General features: G+C 42.8%; 2 protein-coding genes across 15 annotated transcripts; one reads left to right on the top strand and one right to left on the bottom strand.

Annotated features, from left to right (window-relative positions):
- Positions 1-893: 893 nt before the first annotated feature.
- On the bottom strand, positions 894-19422 carry LOC125971942 (trichohyalin). Of its 11 annotated transcripts, none has more exons than XM_068651371.1 (21): positions 19010-19422; positions 18826-18937; positions 18425-18638; positions 17534-17787; positions 17362-17444; positions 17077-17194; positions 16771-16939; positions 16518-16613; positions 16134-16228; positions 15923-15999; positions 15584-15695; positions 15049-15250; positions 14851-14928; positions 14658-14755; positions 9979-14520; positions 9652-9801; positions 9483-9554; positions 9272-9375; positions 8092-8230; positions 1547-2012; positions 894-1454 (listed from the first exon to the last, which is right to left on the bottom strand). In XM_068651371.1, the coding sequence occupies exons 1-17, from the start codon at positions 19083-19085 to the stop codon at positions 9539-9541; spliced, it is 6492 nt and encodes a 2163-aa protein (XP_068507472.1). In that variant the 5' UTR covers positions 19086-19422; the 3' UTR covers positions 894-1454; positions 1547-2012; positions 8092-8230; positions 9272-9375; positions 9483-9538. The 11 variants fall into 11 exon arrangements, with proteins under 11 accessions (XP_068507472.1, XP_068507478.1, XP_068507479.1 ...); XM_068651377.1 differs by having other exon boundaries at positions 894-2012; positions 17534-17628; positions 17698-17787; XM_068651378.1 differs by having other exon boundaries at positions 894-2012; positions 17534-17628; positions 17698-17787; positions 18461-18638.
- On the top strand, positions 1329-9091 carry sidt2 (SID1 transmembrane family, member 2). Of its 4 annotated transcripts, XM_049724943.2 has the most exons (27): positions 1329-1574; positions 1639-1760; positions 2269-2433; positions 2610-2655; positions 3007-3108; positions 3307-3390; positions 3581-3746; positions 3827-3920; positions 4013-4068; positions 4187-4213; positions 4890-4928; positions 5003-5080; positions 5206-5268; positions 5550-5668; positions 5766-5839; positions 5913-5979; positions 6047-6120; positions 6191-6314; positions 6422-6539; positions 7009-7145; positions 7221-7329; positions 7590-7666; positions 7829-7875; positions 7950-8055; positions 8127-8237; positions 8307-8420; positions 8493-9091. In XM_049724943.2, exons 1-27 carry the CDS (start codon positions 1329-1331, stop codon positions 8553-8555), a joined length of 2628 nt encoding a protein of 875 aa, XP_049580900.1. In that variant the 3' UTR covers positions 8556-9091. The 4 variants fall into 4 exon arrangements, with proteins under 4 accessions (XP_049580900.1, XP_049580901.1, XP_049580902.1 ...); XM_049724944.2 differs by lacking the exon at positions 4187-4213; XM_049724945.2 differs by lacking the exon at positions 5206-5268.
- Positions 19423-19532: the final 110 nt, after the last annotated feature.

Genomic DNA, 19532 nt, shown 5'->3' with positions numbered 1-19532 from the left:
TATGTAATTGAAATGCATGTAGGTAACATGACATGACAAAGTAGAGGTGATTTCGATTGGGTCATGATTTTAGACCATGAAATGTTAAAATAATTATTGACGTCAATTTTTCTAGCTTCAGGACATTCTTGACAGATTTTTTGTTCAAAGGCTGGAACCTATAAACTATATTTATAGCATCAAAAGGTTTTTTTAATTGATGAGGGACATGTTCTCATATTAAACCCGTCTATTCTACTCTCAAATGTTGTAGACAGCATCACCCCGTGGTAAAAAGAGGTACTACAAAAACGCTCGAGCAAGAGCCGAGGTAATCTAAGGTGAGCGTGTCGTGTCTGTGCAATGGATTTCATATCCCGATTTGATGAATACACTCATGTTTGAGACTTAATCAGGAGAAAAAAAATAAATCACAGAACATTATCAGTCTTTGAATTGTCTGCTGATTAGAATTTGGATAGGTCTTTCACAGAACATTATCAGTCTTTGAATTGTCTGCTGATTAGAATTTGGATAGGTCTTTCCAGAGTTTTAACGTACATTTATAAATGCAGTATCAAACTGTGTCGATTGATTACAATATTTTTTCCACAATGTTGCTGGTTTTTAATAGTATGCTTTTTATATATTTTTCTCTATCTATCTATATATATATATATATACAACATTGTACATATAGTGTGTTTGAATGTATTCATCCGAACTTATTTGCCAGTCAAAATATAAAACTTTTTACTTTTAATCTTATATTTATTTTTTGACATTCATTACGTTATATGTGTCATGTTTACTGTATTGTACTTATTGCATATTATATATATTGCGCAATCGAGCCCTTTGTGTCCTGATGAGGGCGCTATTCAGGAACAACATTTATCCCCTCACACATCACAAAGAGGCAAGGAGGATGGTTTTATGCCAAATCACCACTACAGAAACACTCAGATGAATCCACGGGGACGCCACACACCTGGACGCACCACTCGGACTTAAAAAACTGCGAGCAGGCCTACTCGATCACTCAAACGACGTCCTCGGACTAAACTTCCAGATCCAAACATGGAGCTGCGGGCTAGCCGATAATGCTAAGAGTAGCAAAACAACATAGCCGCCTGTCAGGATTCGTCTGTTTTGCCGTGAGACTACAGTCTTGTTGCAGTGCTCCGATCTTGTGACTTCACACTGTCCTGTTATTTTGGACCAAGACAGGGCATGACACAATTTTGACAGTCAACCTGTTTACTTCGAGTCATTTGAATGGGGCGGAGTTGCACAGTTCGTTTCGCCATTTAATTCCTGAACGGGTGTCGTTCACTGCTTCAAGGAAAATGTTAAGAGACAAAATGCTGTTGGGGGGTCACTGGAAGTCACGATATAAAAACACCTTTGGACCTGATGCAGGAGTCCTGCTGTGGTTGTGCGTGGTGGCCCTGTTGGCTTGCGGCAACGGTGCTCTAGGGGAGACCAAATATGTCATTCAGAAAGAAGGCGAGTTTGATGTTATCTATAACGACACCGTTACGAGTGAAAATCTGACGATCTATACCTTCAATCACACCGTCTCCAGAACTAAGGTAAGCGAGTCAGTTGTTTTCCCCATGTCAGTACATCGGTGATTTATTGTTCTTCATGTCCTAGACGGAAGGAGTTCGTGTTTCCGTGGACGTACTGTCGCAGAACCTCAAGAGTCCGATCCTGTTTGTGGTGCGACAGAAGCAAGCTGTGCTGTCCTTTCAGGTCCCCCTCATCCTCAGAGGCCTGTAAGTGATGGACCACCCGTGCAGCAAGGGTGTCCCGCAAAATATCTTTGCAATCACACAAACGTGTTACCAGAACAAGCAAAGTTATACAAATCAATATTAACAAATGAGTTAATGTTTAAATGAGAATAGGCCATTTAAATAGCTGCAAAATTCTTAGCATGCTCAAATTCTTATCATGTTACATTTCGTAATGGACCTTTGCACTTTCACATCCTCAGACACCAGATTACCGATCTCCTTGTCATGAGTCTGGGAAAGTTATTTATACATACATATTTTGCAATTTTTGAGGGGAGTTGCTCAAAGTTATTGAAAACACATGACCACCAAAGTCGCCTGACACTTAACAGCAGTCAAAATCATTACAAGACAACAATTTCAACACTTGCGCTCTAAATAGTCGTTTGTAACCGCAAAATATTATCAGTCACTATCAAGCGAGGACTCGCTGTCTGAGGTTTTGATAGAAAGCAGTACAATCTGTGTGTATTTGTGTGCTCTCCAGGTATCAGAGGAAGTACCCATACAATCATTTGGGCCGCACATTATGCCAACCTCCAACACGGGCCGCATCGGAGACCCAGTTCTTCTTTATAGATGTGTCGACACTTTCCAGCCAGGGTACAAACTACCAGCTTAGGGTCAGCCGCGTTGAAAGCTTCATATTGCAGTAAGTGACAGCTTCAGATACACCACATTAAAAAAACAAAAAAAACATTCACAGTAGGGAATTATATCGTCCTAGTGTTCGGTGTCACACCATTTAATCTGTACTGCTTGGCGGAAACATGGAATGATAACTAAACTGCAACTGATTCGGCTGACTGATTTTCACTTTAATTCCAGGACAGAAACGAAATTCAGCTTCACTGCATCCCCCTCCCAACCTCAGGTACGCACGGGTCTGGTTAGAATTACCAGAAATGAGAACTAGCGAAACAAGTGCAGCGTCAACAAAAGGATGTGGGAATGTTTGACGTTACACAATAGCAGGAAGTCGTGCTTGTTCAAACATGAGCTGATATTGTGTATCTAGCACGTAGTTTGCGCAAAGACATTGTGATGATTTGAGATGTCTGTACGTGCCAAATTGTAACTCAATGCTTTGGTTAGTCTGTTGCCAAAATATTATTAAAGTAGAATTCATGAAGTCAATACCCAATAAATGCTTGACCTACTATTTGAGAACACAATATTACAATATTAAAGATCCCCTCCCCTAATTGCTTATCTTCTTTCTTAGTACTTCAAGTATGTATTTCCTGAAGGGGTGGACACTGTGATTGTGAAGGTCAGCTCGGAGATGAACTTCCCTTGCTCTGTTATGTCCATCCAGGACATTCAGGTAGACTTTCTCTTCTCGTGCTGTCAATAAGGACCTTAAGTGGTTTGCAGTAACAATAGCACAAAAAATATGCTTATTTTAAGGAGATAGTGATCTCTGATGGGTATGATTTGATATGTTTAGCTCACCCCTAATTAGCTCTACTTGTGTAATCTCTCTAATCTGATTGATGTTTTCCTGTTGTTTTTCTGTTTTTAGTGCCCCGTCTATGACCTCGACAACAATGTGGCCTTCATTGGAATGTATCAGACTATGACGAAAAAAGGTGCCATCACAGTACAGGTAGGTAGTCCTTCAACTATGTCTGGAATTTTGAAATTTGGAAAGTTTTCCATGAGAATTGGCAAAAAAAAACATGTGGTGAATTTACAATAAAATGTCTAGCCTAAACAATAACATAGAAGTATTTTGACAAACCTAGCGCTGGCATGTCTATCAATCATTGGTCCTCTGCCCCCCTTTTGCTATCCAGAGAAAAGATTTCCCCAGCAACAGTTTTTACGTGGTAGTTGTGGTAAAAACAGAAGACGAGGCCTGTGGCGGTCCGCTGCGCTTTTACCCGCTACGCCCCGATGAGCTGATCGACGCTGGTAACCGCAGCAAAACCCTTGACGTGGTGGTCTCCCTTGCTATAAAATGTAAGCTACTTTTATACTGAATATTGTCAAAATGGCCAATGTGTAACCACGATTAAAATGCGTCGGTGTCCACTTTGCAGCAGAGGTATATATGTTGGGCATGCTGCTATGTCTTGGAATTTTCCTCTCCTTCTACCTTGTCACTCTGCTGGTGGCCTGTGTGGCGAATAAACGGTAAGACTTGGACATCGTCTCCTAAAGAAAGGTCAGAAGATTCGATTAACTTGCATTTAATTTGCATTTGCTTGCCTCTTTGTTCTGGGCAGAGCCAGGAGGAGAGAGCTCTTTGAAAATATTGATGACACATCACCAGCTGAGACAGGTAACCCAGCTCTTAAAGGAACAGGGGTCACACGAGGTCACACGAGGGGGCGGGCTTTAGATATTAACTGGACAATCTGTTTTTTATTCTCTTTCCTGTCTGCTAACGCGTCCTTCAGCTTCTCTGCTGGGTAAAAATGGAGATGGTATATAAACACACAGTTGCTCCTGTCTTTTTGTTTGTCATTAGATGTTGCATTCCGTGCATGTGTATGTCTTTATAGTATTGATATGATTTCAAAGCATGTGTCACTTTTGAGCTATGAATGAAATATCATTTTTTGTTTGCTCTAGGAAAGCAGTTTTAGTTAGTGATGCTACTAGCATAAAAAACAATAGTTTACATACTGCACACTTAAAGAGTGAGCAAAATTTATCAGACGTACTGCATTGCCTGCTGCTTTTTTTTAACTTCAGGATGGAAATAACGTTTTTTAAACTCATTGCATTGGTTACTACCACGTTTCTCATTTCTCTTCGAACATGTTCAGATGCCTGCTCATGTCTTGTACTTTCATCTGCTGTGTGTTTTTGATGAGGCAAAGTTGTGTTGCAATGCAAGGGAACCATGCTGCAAATAAATCCAGAAATAATTAACCCTCCCTTAAAAGGCTAAATAACCACTAATAGATGCCACAGCATTTATATTGGGCAAGATGTTGGCCTGTATAATAGAAGCGCCTCACGTCAAAATAGTCAATTGGGACCAAAATTTCGCAGGATGTAGGTCTTTAAAAAATAGGCAAATAGGTTGTTGTTAATTGCAAAGAGAGCAGAGAAACACTGGAGTCTTCGAATGAACTTTTTTTTTTCTGTCTATAGGCAAGGTTACAGCTTCACCAAATGAATATGGCTCCCTTGGTGAGTTTTACCCTGCTTTTGTTTTTCAATTGTTCCCCTCTTGTGGTTCCTGAATTGATATGTCCATTCAACAGATAGCACAGTCAGTTCAGAAGCAGTCACCGAGAGCGCCCCCTCACTTGACAGTGCGGCTTCAGCTGACAACTACATGGGTACGGGATATATTCTTACACGTCATGACTGTCTTGTTTACCCAAATGTGCCCTCACGCTAACTGTAGTAGCTCCTTGTTCGAAGTTCTGCTCCCTCAACGCATTCCTGTGCCTTTGTTTATCAGGAACGGAGCCTTTTAAACGTCGACCAATCCTCACTCAACTGCACCACACAACCATCTGCATTGGTGATGCACTGCCACATAGCCGGCCCAAACAGTTTTATGCCAAAGCGAATCACTGGAATGTCAATCAATGTTGTTTTTTTTCGGAGACGCTGGTATTCTAATTGGACTAAACGGACATAAACAGTGGTGTGTGATTTAAGGTGTTGGCAATCAGCCTTTGTGTGTGGGAGATATTTTAAAATCTGTGACACAAATGGGAAGCCCCTTATCTTAAATCTTGAACCAATTACCGGTCCGACGATAGTCCATCATCTTAGTAAACAAAATTTATTTTCCATTAGAACGGACTGGTTGGAAAGGTGCCGGAAGAAGCAGACAAGAGTCATTGAGCTCTATAGAAGAAGACGACTATGACACACTGGATGACATCAACTCGGACAAAAACATTGTTCGCACCAAGGTAAGCCTTGTCTCGAGTCGTATTACCAACTTGAGAATTTTTATTAAAATGAAAAACTGGGAATTTACAATGTCCCTGTGTCCTCTGTTGATTACAGAAGTATCTTTGTGTGTCTGACCTGTCGCGCAAAGACAAGAGGGTCCTCAGCAAGAAATATCAAATCTACTTCTGGTGAGATATATTTTTTTTCTATGATGCCAAAGTTGTGACACCATAGTTGACAAAATGACCGTGCTCTCATCAGGAACATCGCCACCATCGCTGTGTTCTACGCTCTGCCTGTCATCCAGCTGGTCATCACATATCAAACGGTACGCTAACAGGAAATAAACAAATGAAAGCATTTATTACATATTGACTCAATCTTTTTTTGATCAGGTTGTCAATGTCACGGGGAACCAGGATATCTGCTATTACAATTTCATGTGCGCTCACCCTCTCGGAGCTCTCAGGTTCGGACTCGGCTCAAATGAGATATTACTTGACTTCTGCATTTCACTCATCCGCTCCACCATTACGCAGTGCGTTCAACAACATCCTCAGCAACCTCGGCTATGTGATGCTGGGCCTCCTCTTTCTCCTCATCGTCCTCAAGAGAGACATTGTTCACAATCGAGCCCTGGCCTGTAATGAAGTCAATGCACTGGTAAGTTTGTGTGACTTCAACTGGCCCGTACTGTGCTCAACAAATGTATTAAGCCGCCTGTCCCAAAAAAAAAAAAAAAGTCTGACACTGCTGTCCTTTCATTTCAGGAATGTGGCATCCCAAAGCATTTTGGTCTCTTCTACGCCATGGGCACCGCTCTCATGATGGAGGGCCTACTCAGCGCCTGCTACCATGTCTGCCCCAACTACACCAACTTCCAGTTTGGTAATGTGACACATTGGAACCACAGCGCCACCATCATTTTCTTCTTCTTCCCCTGCTACGATATATCGATGTATGAAGTACAGTTAATCTCAAAACGATTCATATCCTGGAAAAAGTTTGACTTAAGAAATCACAATGTCCCATCACCGGTGAGCTAGAACAGGCTACTCATGTGGTCCTTGGGGGCTACATCGCATTACTGACCCCTGCCCTAACTATAGAATTGTACAAAATATTGTTTCCTCAAAATTAGAATATTAATAGCAGTATTAAAAAAAACTATAAGAATAGTGGCTAATAATAATGCAGATGATTATCATCTTTGTTGGGGGTCTGTCCACGTCTTGTAAGTTCAACTTCACAACAGTAGGGGGAGCTCAGGAACAGATGCAACTTTTCTGAGTGGCAGCTAAACCCGCTTCTGTTGCACAGACTCACCAGCTCAATTATTTCTGTGATGTTCTTGCAGACACGTCCTTTATGTATATGATCGCTGGCCTGTGTATGCTGAAGCTGTACCAGAAGAGACATCCCGACATCAACGCCAGCGCTTACACTGCCTACGCCTGCCTGGCCGCAGTCATCTTCTTCTCCGTGCTCGGAGTGGTACGTGCACACGAGCTTACGAAGGTTCTCGACACCCTGACAAGTTGGAACTCAGATATGTGCTGATGTTTACAGGTGTTCGGGAGAGGTAACACTGTGTTTTGGATCGTTTTCTCAATCATCCATATATTGGCCACACTTCTTCTCAGCACACAGCTCTACTACATGGGCAGATGGAGGCTTGGTGAGGCTTAATACCAAATTGATGATTATACTCAAGGGTTACAAAATTTGTCAGGTCATTCGTATAAAAGTGAAAGTAAATATTCAGATTTAATTTTAAAATTTTTACAACTAAGAAAAGTTAGTTTTTAATTATTTTAATAATAAATTAACATTATTTCATAAAGTTTATTGCATAGGTAAAATTGTTTGATAATTTCATTGGATAAATGTAAAATTTATTTCTTGGACACAATTTGATATGTGAATGTTTTGTTTCAGATTCTGGCATTGTGCGCAGGATGGTTTATGTCGTCTACACAGATTGTATTCGACAGTGCACCGGCCCCACGTACATTGTGAGTAATGTCTGCATGATAACAATTTTTCAAAATAAAGGGTGGGGGGCTTTTTTTGTCACCGATTAGTGTATTCCAATGAGAAAACCTGAATTCACTCATATGAAGATAAAATGTCATTCATCTGAGTCTCTCAATCTATGCCTCTTGTGTTTTTTTAAGGATCGTATGGTTCTGCTAGTAATGGGCAATATAGTCAACTGGTCCCTGTGAGTAAACCGCTGTTTAAGTGTGTGTGAGGGGCAATCCAAACAATGTAATTTAAGTGATGTTCCTTCTGCAGCGCTGCCTACGGCCTCATCGAGAGACCCAATGACTTTGCCTCCTACTTGCTGGCCATCGCAATCTGTAACCTTCTGCTCTACTTTGCCTTCTACATCATTATGAAGGTGATCATTTTTTACACAAGATGTCTTGAGACTTACCTGCCATTGTTTGACCTGTTCCGTTTGTGTTAAAGCTGCGCAGCGGTGAGAGAATCCAGTGTCTGGCGCTGGTGTGTATTCTCTTCACGGCGGTGGTGTGGGGCTTTGCGCTCTATTTCTTCTTCCAGGGTCTTAGCACCTGGCAGGTTGGAGAATTTATTGACAGTCATCCCACAACACACGTCAGAATTTTTTCATGAATTGTTTTGAAACAGAAAACACCGGCAGAATCTCGTGAGCACAACCGCGACTGCATCCTGCTTTCATTTTTCGACGATCACGACATTTGGCACTTCCTCTCTTCCATCGCCATGTTTGGCTCCTTCTTGGCAAGTCCCACCTTTTGTCTTACATTATAGAACAAAATACACGGATGTTTGCTCACTCTGTTCCAACTTCAGGTTCTGCTCACTATGGACGATGACCTCGACACTGTCCAGAGAGACAAGATCTACGTGTTTTAGATTGGACACACCTGAAGCGCTCCTCATTTGCCTTATCGTCCTTTTTGGTCCGTCCACGTCCAAAAGCAGAGCCAGTAGCCTTTCCGGCCGTCACGGCCCCATCAGCTGCTCGGGGTAGGTGCAAGGTCGCCCCTCCCTCCAATCAACAGTTTATCGATGCTGAACATTTCTCTCATCTCGCTGCCATCAATAATTGTATTGCTGATGTACTTGATGTTTACTGTCTACATTTGAGGTATATATATATCCTATTTTGCTCAAACTACAGCCTGAATCTGTGATTATTTATTGTTCACAATGTACTGAAACATGACTGAAAATGAATGTTTATATTTGTCAAATGTCATTTGCTAAATGTGTTTTTACAAATCGCAATGGCAATGTTTTATCGTGTGAGTCACAAAGAAACCAGCCAATGTAATTATATTGTCATGATAGTTTCAGATGCGATGCGGGAAGTTTTTTTTTTTTGCATTAAAAAATCATGTCGGTTATGTTAATCAACGGTTATTGAATAAAGGTTCCTTGTCATATCATCTTTCAGATTGTTTGTTGCAGGTGGGTGCCAAAAATATGAATAGTCACTGAACAAATCCGGACCTCAGTTAATATGAAGTGAATGCAACGCACATAAAAGACATTTGTGGTGTTACAAAGACTGCGAAAATCAAGAACCTTGTGAAACATGAACATGTATCTATTTTAAAACTCCTCACACATTAAGACCGATCTACTGAGAACAGGTGTGGTGCTTCTGAACCTTCGGTCACAAAGCACAGAAGATCTGATGCTGTTACTTGGACCATGTGGGCAGACTGGCCTAATAAAAAAAGATGACATACATACTGAAGGATTTTGAAGAATAATCAAATTGGGATTTTTTTTTTCTTTTTTTAAATGTTCTGCTTTTATTCATTAGCACAATACCTGTGCCATCGTTTCAAAACTCCCACAGAAGATGGTATCGGTCAGATCCTTCATCTTCATGTCTCCTGGCTTCTGAGACATACAATCCAATCGGCAAACGTGAAATATTGCGCACGCTGTGCATCCTTAAACTTAGCGGTGGGTCTCTAAGTACGACGATTTCACAAACCTCAGGTTTGAAAAAATGGACTTTCTTCTGATCTTAGGTTGGGCCTCTTCTTTCTCCTTGTGGGCACATTCTGTTAATTCCTCCTTTTGGTCATACATCAACAACGGGTCCTCGTCTCTCCTCTTGACCAGCAGACACTGGCGCAAAGCCCTCAACAGGTGCACAGATTGGAACATCATTTGATACTTCAAATTTATGTGAAAACATCATGAATATAATTTTTTTTTCATTTTTCATTCCTCAAAGGAGTCTAAACAACTGGTTCTTGAAGAAAAAATGAAGCTTCATTTTGCCATCACGAGTGTCAATTTAAATACGTAAGCCTACCTCTGCCTTTCCTTGTACTCAAACTTCAGTTTCTTCTCCTCTTCTCCTCTCAGGCTCATTTGACGAAGCCGCAATTTTTTTTCTTTCTTGCTGGATATTCTCTCCATCTCCTCGTCTTTCTCGCTTTGCTGATCCAGTTGGAAGACGGCGATTTTTTTATTCCTGACCTGCTCCAACTCTTCTTCCGCTCTCCTCAGCTCCTCCTGGCGGAGATGCATTCTCTTCACCTTCTTCCTTTTTAACTTCTCCATCTCCTCCTCCTCTTCTCTTCTGAGCCTCTCCTGACAGAGACGCATTCTCTGCTCTTTTTCCCTCCTTAGCTTGACCATCTCCACCTCCTCCTCCCTCCTAAGCTCATCCAGACAGAGACGTATCCTCTTCTCCTTCTCCTTCTGCAAGCGCTCCTCCTCCTCCTCTCGCTTGAGTTCCTCCAGGAGCCGACGCATTCTTTTCTCCTTTTCCTTTTTGAACTGTTCCGCTTCTCTCTCTTCCTCCTTCTTCAGTTCCTCTTGACGTAAAAGCATTCTCTTTTCCTTTTCCCTTTTTAACCTCTCCAACTCTTCCTCTTCCTCCTTTGCCAGCTCCTCCCGGCGAAGACGTGTTCTTTTCTCCCGCTCCTTCTTCAATCGCTCCTCCTCTTCCTCTCGAATCAGCTCCATTTGCCGGAGACACGCTCTTTTCTCCTTCTCTCGGTTCAACCGCTCCTCCTCTTCCTCTCGCCACAGCTTCTCCTGCAGGAGGCGTGTCCTCTTCTCCTTCTCCCACCTCAAGCGTGCCACCTCGTCCTCCTCCTCTCGCTTCAGCTGCTCCCTGAGGAGCTGCGTCTTCCTCTGCTTCTCCTGTTTTAACAAACGCGCCTTCTCGTCTTCTTTACTCCTGAGCTCCTCCTGGCAGAGAAAAATTCTCGCTGCCTTTTCCCTTTTCAACCGTTGCACCTCCTCACTTTCCTGTCTCCTCAGCTCCTCCTGGCGGAGAAGCGTTCGATGCTCTTTTTCCTTTTTCAACTGCTCCATCTCCTCCTGTTCCTCTTTACTCAGTTCCTCGAGGCAAAGACGTGTTGTCTTCTCTTTCTCCTCGTCCTCCGTACTCCCGTTGTCTCGATCGAGATGCAATGGCTTCAATTTCTCTTGTTTCAAATAATCTGCATGCACCTTCTCACTCTTCAAGCATTCCACATCTGCTCGTATCTTCTGGAGTTGACTTTTTGCTTTCCACCCTTTCTCTACTCCTTCATCCTGATCTTCTTGGCCTAACTGAGTTAGCTTTGCTCTGGCCTCTTCACTTGGCGGATTGTTCTTTTCCCTCACTGGTGACTCTGCATCCTCCTCTTTGAAAAGCTCTTCCGGACACACCAATGTTCTCTTGATCTTCTCCCCCTCTTGGCAAAAGCGCAACCGTGTCTCCTTTTCTGTCTTCGACTTCTCGACGCTTTCTTCTTGCTCTCTCTTCAGCTTTTCCTGCCGGCCACGCATTTTCTTCAGCTTCTCCCTTTTTAACTTGTCTTCTTTGTCTCTCTTCAGCTGACACATTCTCGCCTCTTTCTCCTTTTTCAGAAGCTGTGCCTCCGCTTCTTCCTCCTTCCTCAGTTCCTCTCGTAAGAGACACATTCTACTTTCTTTTTCCTTCTTCATACGTTCCACCTCCTCCTCCTCTTCTCTCTGCAGTTCATTGTGGTAAACACCGATTCGAATCTCTTTCTTCCTCTTCAAATGTTTTGCATTCTCCTCTTCCTCTCTTCGGAGCTCCTCCGCAAAAACGGTCATTCTTCCCTCCATCTCTGTCTTGAATCGCATCTGCTTCTCCAGAATGAACTGCTCAACCTCCTCAGCTTCTTTCCTTTTCAGCTCGTGCAGGTGGAGCTGCAATCGGTTCTCCCTCTCGGTCTCCAGACGCTCGGCCGCCTCATCCTTCACTCTCCGCAACTCCTCCAGGTGGAAGTGCATCTGTCGCTCTTTCTCCTTCTTCAAGCACTCAAACTCCTCGTTGACTTCTTTGTTGAGTTCCTCCAGGTAGAGTCTGACTTTTGCCTCCTTCACCGTCTTCAAACGCTCCAGCTCCTCTTCTTCCTCCCTCATCAGCTCTTGCTGTTGAAGACGCATTCTCTTCTCAAAGTCAACTTTCAAACGCTCAGCCTCCTCTTCTTCCTCTCTCCTCAGCGCTCCCTGGCAGAGGTTCATTCTTGCTTCCTTTGCGGTCTTCAAACGCTGCAACTCGTCTTCCTCCTCGCGACTGAGCTCCTGCTGGCGAAGACGCAATCTCATTTGCATTTCTTCTTTTTTGGTTCTCTCCTCCTCCTTCAACTTCTCCACCTCCTCTTCCTCTCGCCTTAGCTCCTCTCGGCAGCGCCGCATTTTCATTTCAATTTCCTGTTGGAAGCGCTCCATCTCCTCCTCCTCCACCCGACACAACTTCTCCCAGTTGAGACGCACTTGGACGTCTTTTTCAGCCTTCAACTGTTCGGCGGCGTCCTCTTCCTCCTTCTTCAGCTCGGCCCTGCGGCGATGTACCCTTGTGTCCTTGGCTGTCTTCATCTGCTTGACCTCCGCCGCTTCCTCTTTTCTCAACTTGTCCCAACGAAGGCCCACTCGCGTCTCCTTCTCCGTCTTCAACTTCTTCATCTCCTCCTCTTCCTCTTTGCGGAGAGTCTCCTGGCAGAGCTGCAACCTCTTTTCCATCTCTGACTTTAATCTCGAGCCCTCCCTCTTCAACTCCTCCAACTCTTTTTCTTCCGCTTTCTTTAACTCTTGCCAGCAGGCACGCATTCGAGCCTCCTTTTCTGCCTTCAACTCTTCTGCTTCCTTCTTTTCCTCCCTTCTTAGTTTCTCCTGGTAGAGTTCAATTCTTACTTTCTTTTGCGCGTTCAGTTGCTCAAGCTCTTTCTCTTCCTCTCTGGCGAGTCTATCCCGGTGATTGGACATTCTTTCCTCCAGCTCGCTCTTCAACTGCTCTGCCTTCTCCTCCTCCTCTCTCCTCAGCTTCTCCTGGTGCAGTTGAATTCTCGTCTCAATTTCAGTCTTCAACTTCTTCGCCTCCTCGTCTTCCTCTTTCATCAGCTCGTCCCGGAACGAGCAAATTCTCATTTCCATTTTTGTTCTTAAGTCGGCCGCCTCGTCTTGTTCTCGCTTTAACTTCTCCTTGTAGAGGTTGATCTCCATTTTTATCCTGGTTTCCTCCCTCTTCAACTCCTCAACCAGCGCCTCTTCCTCTCTTCTCAGCTCGTGTTGGCGATCTTGCATCCTTGCCTCCTTCTCAGTCTTCAAGACGTTCACCTCTGCCTCTTCTTCTCGAATCAGCTCTTCGTGGCAGAGACGCACTCGCGACTTCTTCTCTTGTTTCAACCGCTGGAGCTCCTCCTCTTCATCTCTCCTCAGCTTCTCCATTGTCTTCTCCTTGTCCTTGGTTATCTTCTCCTCCTCTGCCCTTAGCATTTGTTCCTCCTCTTCCTCTCTTCTTTGCTGTTCCCGGTGCTGAGACATCCTTGCCTTTTTCTCTGCCTCTAATCGCTCCAACTCTTCCTCTTCCTCTCTCCTCACCTCCTCCCGGTGAAAACGAATTTTCTCCTCCTTTTCCTTCTTCAAGCGTTCTTTTTCCTCCTCTTCCTCTTGTATCATCTTTTGATGAAAAAGATGCATTCTGGCCTCCTTCTCCCGTTTGAAGTTATTCGCTTCCTCCTCCTCCTCTTTCTTCCTTTCCTCCAGACGGAGACTTGTTCTCATCTCTTTCTCTCTCATGAACTCTTCCACTTCTTCATCCTCTGCTTTTTTCAGGAAGCGCATCCTCTTTTCTTTTTCCCTCTTAAACTGTGCAACTTCTTCCTCTTCCGCTTTCTTCAGTTTTTCCAAGTGGAGCTGTCTTCTTAACTCTTCGTCCTCCCCTTCCTTCCTACACTTCTCCTGCCACAAATGTCTTCTCCTCTCCCTTTCCTTTTTGAAATATTCCACCTTCTTCTCTTCTTCCGTACTCAGTTCCTCCTTATAGAGCAATATTCTACTTTCCATCTCCTTCTTTAAGCGCTCCATCTCCTCCTGTTCCTTTCTCTTCAGCTCCATCTGATATTGATGAGTTCTCGTTTCCTTTTCCTTTACTAAGCGCTCTGCCTCCACCTCTTCCTCTCTCTTTAGCTGCTCGAGGTAGCAGGAGATCCGCAACGCTGTCTCCTTTTTCAAGAGCTTCATCTCCTCCTCCTCTTTCTTAAGGTGTTCCTTATGGAGTCGACCTTCTTCCTCTTTGTTCCCGGTCAAACTCTTGACCACTTTTTTTACGAGTTCTTCGTGGGGGAGATGCTTTTGTATGTCCATTTCACACTTCAAGTGCCACACCTCGCCCTCATCCCCTCTCTCTTTTTGGAGAAGATGGATTTTTGTCTCCTTGCTCATGACATCTGTGCCCTCCTTCCCATCTTCCTTGCTTCTTTTCTCTTTCTTGACATTTTTCTGACTATAATCACCCTTTTCGTTTTCATTCTTCCTTTCACTGATCTCCTCTTCTGAGTTGATTTGATAGTTTTGGTTTTCTTCCACTGTGCTCTCAAACTTTGAAGGCCTAGGTAATAGAATACCAATGTTAACAGCATTTTGAGGTTATTATTTTTAAACAAAAGAAAAGTCAATGTTATCAGGAATTCAGGAATTCTTTAGGTTTGACTAAATACAAAATTTTTAATGGTACACTTTACATACCTCTTCCCAATCTCAGCCTTCTCACATTTTTCTTCTTCACTGCGCACCTTTTTAATATCTTTTGCCAAAATATGGGAATCCTGCAGATCTCCCAACATCTTTTGGAGACAAAACAAAATAACCCGTTGTTTAGTCACTGACATATCAAGCTTTGATACAGCTCAATGAAAGTGAGCAGATAGGAAACACGCACCTGCTGCTGTACTGTTTCCGTAATAGTCTTTGAAATTTCTTCAGATGAATCCACACGAATACTTCGTGAATTCTTCTTCTGTACATGCACAGAGAGAAATCAACAAACATATGGTGCACTTTTTCAAATCAAATCAAGCAGACAAACTTTGTTTTGTCTGGAAACCAATTTTGTGTGTGTGCTAATTTTGAGTGTTACCTTCCCCCTTTTATTTCCCTCCTTTTTTTCTTTGACTTTCGTCTTGCTCTTCTTTACTACCGAGGGCCCATCGACAGCGGCGCGCCGGATACGCTCACGCTCCTGAACCACCAGCTGACTGTAGTGCATTTTTGAAGGGTGTTCCCAAATGCACGTATCTAATTGGCAGTTGTGGAAGTAAATGTTTCCACTTTCATCTTCTCTGGAGAGAGCAAGTCACATGAGTACATGAACAGGTGTTTTCCATGGTAGTATAAAACAAATACTGTAGTCCACAACCTCATTGTGGCAATGGTTGCCCATATTATCATTTTCCAACGTTCAGGTACTATTTAACGTAAAACAACCAGATTAACATGAAACTATCGAAATATTTGTCCTTTTTCAGATGTACAAAATTAATTTTCCTAAATTCCAAAAGTTATGAATTTCAGAAAAAGTACTACATGGCAGTCGGTCTTGCAAAATCACTGTCGTTAAAAAAAAAAAAAAAACCTCAACAGAATCATTTCCTGATTGTGCATCTTTGTCTTACCGCTCTAACCATCCCGGAGGCAGTTTTTCATCTATGGCCTCCTTGGCAAGCCACATAAGCTCTGGCTCTCTCTCTGGATCTATGCCTATGTCACGAGCATATTGCATAATCTCTGAAAAGGAAATTAAAGAGATACATGGAAATTGAGAATTTAACGCCCCACTGATTTCCTTTCAGATCCATCCGATAGAGCATGAAGAACTAATATTATATTTCGTTGCTAATGATTTGATGACGTGACCAAATAATATCAAAAAGCACTTGAAATCAACTTTTCCCCTAAGAAAGCTGTTAAATTAAGTGCCCTAAGTTTTTAATGTTGATCATTGTAGCGTGTACCTTCCTCAGAAAGTTCTTCGTCCTTGTGCTCTTCGTGGGTTTGTAGACTGCTTGTGCTTGCTCCAGACACAAGGTGGCTAATAAAGGAAGGGTTACATTACCTTCTGTTTGAATAGGAAACAATAATAAACGACTGAACCAGTCTGGAATCGAAAAGTACAATGAATTGTATCACTGATATATTTCCCCAGGAGTATAAGAGTAAGCAAACCTCTTGGTCGCGTCACTGTCCCATTTTTCTTTGGCATCAGTCTCCAGTCGACTGCCACAAATCCAGCTGCCAGACTCACCAAACTCTGCTCGTTGCTTCGAGACAGAAAACAGGATAAAACAACTTTTCAGTTAAGGGTTTCTGGAAAACAATTGGAATGGTCGGTAGATGTCAGGAGTGTCAAATCCAGGTACATAAAGTAAAACCCTGCCACAGTTTGGCTTTAGCCACAAGTGCTTCTTATCAACCGAGTTAGTAGGTGATCGAGCTCTTGGAAGCTAGTGAGCTCCTGGTTTCCACTTTCTGGACCTGGATTTGTCACCTCTGATAAATGCGATGCAAGATTTGTTATTTGGTTTGGTGAGTGGCAAACTGCGCACGTACCTGTTGCAGTGTCGTTTCAATACTGTGGTTGTCATGATCGATCACTTCTGGCTTGGTCCTCTCCTCAGTTGAGTCAGTATCAGCGCCTCTGCAATCCTTTTTTGCACACATGTAGTACCTTGACATTGTCTTAAAAGGTGCTCTTTTTGCAAAAGGACTGTAATAACCCACGTGTATTTATAAAGTTAAAGGTGGAATATACAGTTTAAAAACAATTGGTCATACGAGCATGAGTTAAAAGGGTTACACTTACGCTGTTTGTTTTCTCCGTGTGTTGTTTGCCTTCCGACGCCAAGAGAGCAGCCTGCTGTAAGCGTTCACGCTCCTGAGCCACCAATTTGCGGTAGTGCGCATCGCAAGGATGTTCCCATGTAGATGTGGCTGAATGGTAGTTGTAATAGAAAATATCCTCACTTTCCAGGCTGTGGAGATGTATAGTCAGCATTTTTTATGAATTACTGTACTAGCAATAAGTTATGCATCTTGGGTGTGTTTGGTGGGTTATTTTCACAAGCTATGGTGAAATATGTGTCATTTATTTTTTTAAAAGCGCAATTACACTTTCAAAGAAATCCAATCTGGAGGAAGTCGGGCAAACATGGCCTCCTTGGCCAGATACATCAGGCCAGGTTCTTTCTCTGGATCGATGCCCATATCCTGAGCATATTCCTTGATGCCTGATGAGGTAGTGGAAAAACAAAGCAAACAAAGACCGTCGGAATATTAGTAAGAGTGAGTGCCAGCGTCTTGAATTGCAAGTTAAGACCGATATTTAGTCTTGTAGCACAAAGTTAAGTCAATGCATTTAAAAGGTAGGTTTGATTATGAGCAACAGATTTTGTACCTTGTTCAGATAACTCAAATTCTTCATCTGGGTGCTCCTCAAGGATTTGCAGTCCACCTTTGGTTGCTGCACATTCAAGGTAACTAGACAAAAACAAAATGGCATATTTTTGGGAAGTTGAAACAGTAATTTTAGAAATATGACCACGTTATATAATAACATTCCTACAAACCTTTCAGCTGCTGTGATGTTCTGATTCTTCACTTCTTGCTCCTCTTCTTCAACTACTCTCTCTAAAAGATCAGAGCTGAAAAACTCTCCCGATAGCTTTACAAGACAGACGGAAACAATTATGACAAAATGATGACCAACATAACTAAAGTAGGCATGTCGTACCTGTTGCTGTGGTGAATCGCAACCACGGTCCACAGAACTAGCCATGCTAATACTTTCTTCGGCTGCTTCTAAATCGGTGTCCCTTGAGGTCTAAGGTGTAATCAGATACAAAAATACCTCCATCCATCCATTTTCTGAACCGCTTAGTTCCCACGGGGGTCGCGGGCGTGCTGGAGCCTATCCCAGCCGTCATCGGGCAGTAGGCGGGGGACACCCTGAACTGGTTGCCAGCCAATCGCAGGGCACACAGAGACAGACAACCAATCGCACTCACACTCACACCTAGGGACAATTTGGAGTCTTCAATCGGCCTACCAAGCATGTTTTTGGAATGTGGGAGCAAACCGGAGTGCCCGGAGAAAACCCACGCGGGCCCGGGGAGAACATGCAAACTCCACACAGGGAGGGCCGGAGGTGGAATCGAACCCGCACCCTCCTAACTGTGAGGCGGACGTGCTACCCAGTGCGCCACCGAGCCGCCACAAAAATACCTTATGTAGGTTAAAGATGGCATAAAAGGCCAGTTCTATTAACTGTGTGGAATTACTTGATTATTCCTTGAGTCTTGGATGTTATTATGGATCGTAGATAATATCCTTAAATTCTTAAATTGTGGGAACTATTCAATTGACTATAGGTTAGAAAGGATTAGGTAAGCAGTGGCATTTGGTTTTCCATTTTATACATCTTCACTTCATTAAAATTCAGCTTGGTAGCATCAACTTACTCCTGTTTTGAGTGATTCGTTCGTCCTTTTCTTTACCTCCAGTTTTTCCTTCACTTTTTTATTCTTCACAACAGGCATCCCATCGACAGCTGAACTGAGGAGACGCTCGCGCTCTTGAACCACCAGCTGACAGTAGCGCGCTTTGCAGGGATGTTCCCGAATGGATGTGTCTAATTGGCAGTTGTAGTAGGACATTTGTCCACTCTCATCCTCACTGCAGGTATCAAGTCAGAAGATTTAAGTCAAAACAAAGATCACAAGCTCCAATTTATACATTCACATAAAGCTGATATCGCTTTGAACAGCGAATACTTGTGAACATTTGGGGCTTTGGTCAAGTTTATTTATTTATTTTTTTACATATGCCTTTCATATATATTTTATTATTTATTGTGATTTACCGTTCTAACCATCCTGTGGGTAGTTGGGTAACCATGGCTTTCTTCGCAAGCCACATAAGCTCTGGCTCTTTTTCTGGATCAATTCCAATGTCTTGCGCATATTCCTTGAGCTCTGGTGAGGTGGAAAAAAAAATCAGTTGGAAAATTACATCTACTAATACAACTAATTAGTAAAACTGTTTACCCTTTTCAGAGAATTCAAATTTGTCCTCACTGCGCTCCTCGACGACCTCCGTGCCGTGCATGACTTCTGCAGACATGTTGCCTTGCCGGGTTTACAAACTAGTCGGTATTTGTTTTACTCAGCTTGACATTTAAAACGGGTGACAACAATTACGAACGCATTCCATTCATGGCGAAGACAGCGAGATTCTTTTCGGAAAACTTGGCTTAAGTCAAGCTATTTCGTCACGGTGTCGTCGTCACAAAGGTTGTCAGTCCGTCATAAAATGTCTTTCAAGTGGGGTGAAACGGAAAGCTTTTGTCCATCGCACGTCCAATCGCTCCTCCACTTCGGTCACAATAGAATTTGTTCAGTAACTAAACGCATAGTTTTATTAACTTATTTTAGTAGATGTTAAAAAAAAAAAACGTTATATATGTAGAATCGTCACGGAGTAAATGATTGCAATAATATTGTTTTAAACATTATACTTACAAAAAATATGCAATTAAAATCCAGAATTTAGGTAGAAATCAGCATTTGG

This window comes from Syngnathus scovelli, chromosome 7 (genome assembly GCF_024217435.2).
Source record: "Syngnathus scovelli strain Florida chromosome 7, RoL_Ssco_1.2, whole genome shotgun sequence".
Lineage (NCBI taxonomy): Eukaryota > Metazoa > Chordata > Actinopteri > Syngnathiformes > Syngnathidae > Syngnathus > Syngnathus scovelli.
This window is presented reverse-complemented; position numbering and strand designations above follow the sequence as displayed.

Excerpts from the sequence above, each read along its gene's own strand:
- LOC125971942 (XM_049725120.2), bottom strand. The coding sequence starts at position 19,085 with ATGTCTGCAGAAGTCATGCACGGCACGGAGGTCGTCGAGGAGCGCAGT. Across the intron at positions 16,000-16,133 it reads GACAGTGACGCGACCAAGAG|CCACCTTGTGTCTGGAGCAA; the intron begins GTTTGCTTACTC and ends TTCCTTTATTAG. Across the intron at positions 9,802-9,978 it reads GAGTACAAGGAAAGGCAGAG|GGCTTTGCGCCAGTGTCTGC; the intron begins GTAGGCTTACGT and ends GCACCTGTTGAG.
- sidt2 (XM_049724943.2), top strand. The coding sequence starts at position 1,329 with ATGTTAAGAGACAAAATGCTGTTGGGGGGTCACTGGAAGTCACGATAT. Across the intron at positions 5,669-5,765 it reads AAAACATTGTTCGCACCAAG|AAGTATCTTTGTGTGTCTGA; the intron begins GTAAGCCTTGTC and ends TGTTGATTACAG. Across the intron at positions 7,876-7,949 it reads AATATAGTCAACTGGTCCCT|CGCTGCCTACGGCCTCATCG; the intron begins GTGAGTAAACCG and ends TTCCTTCTGCAG.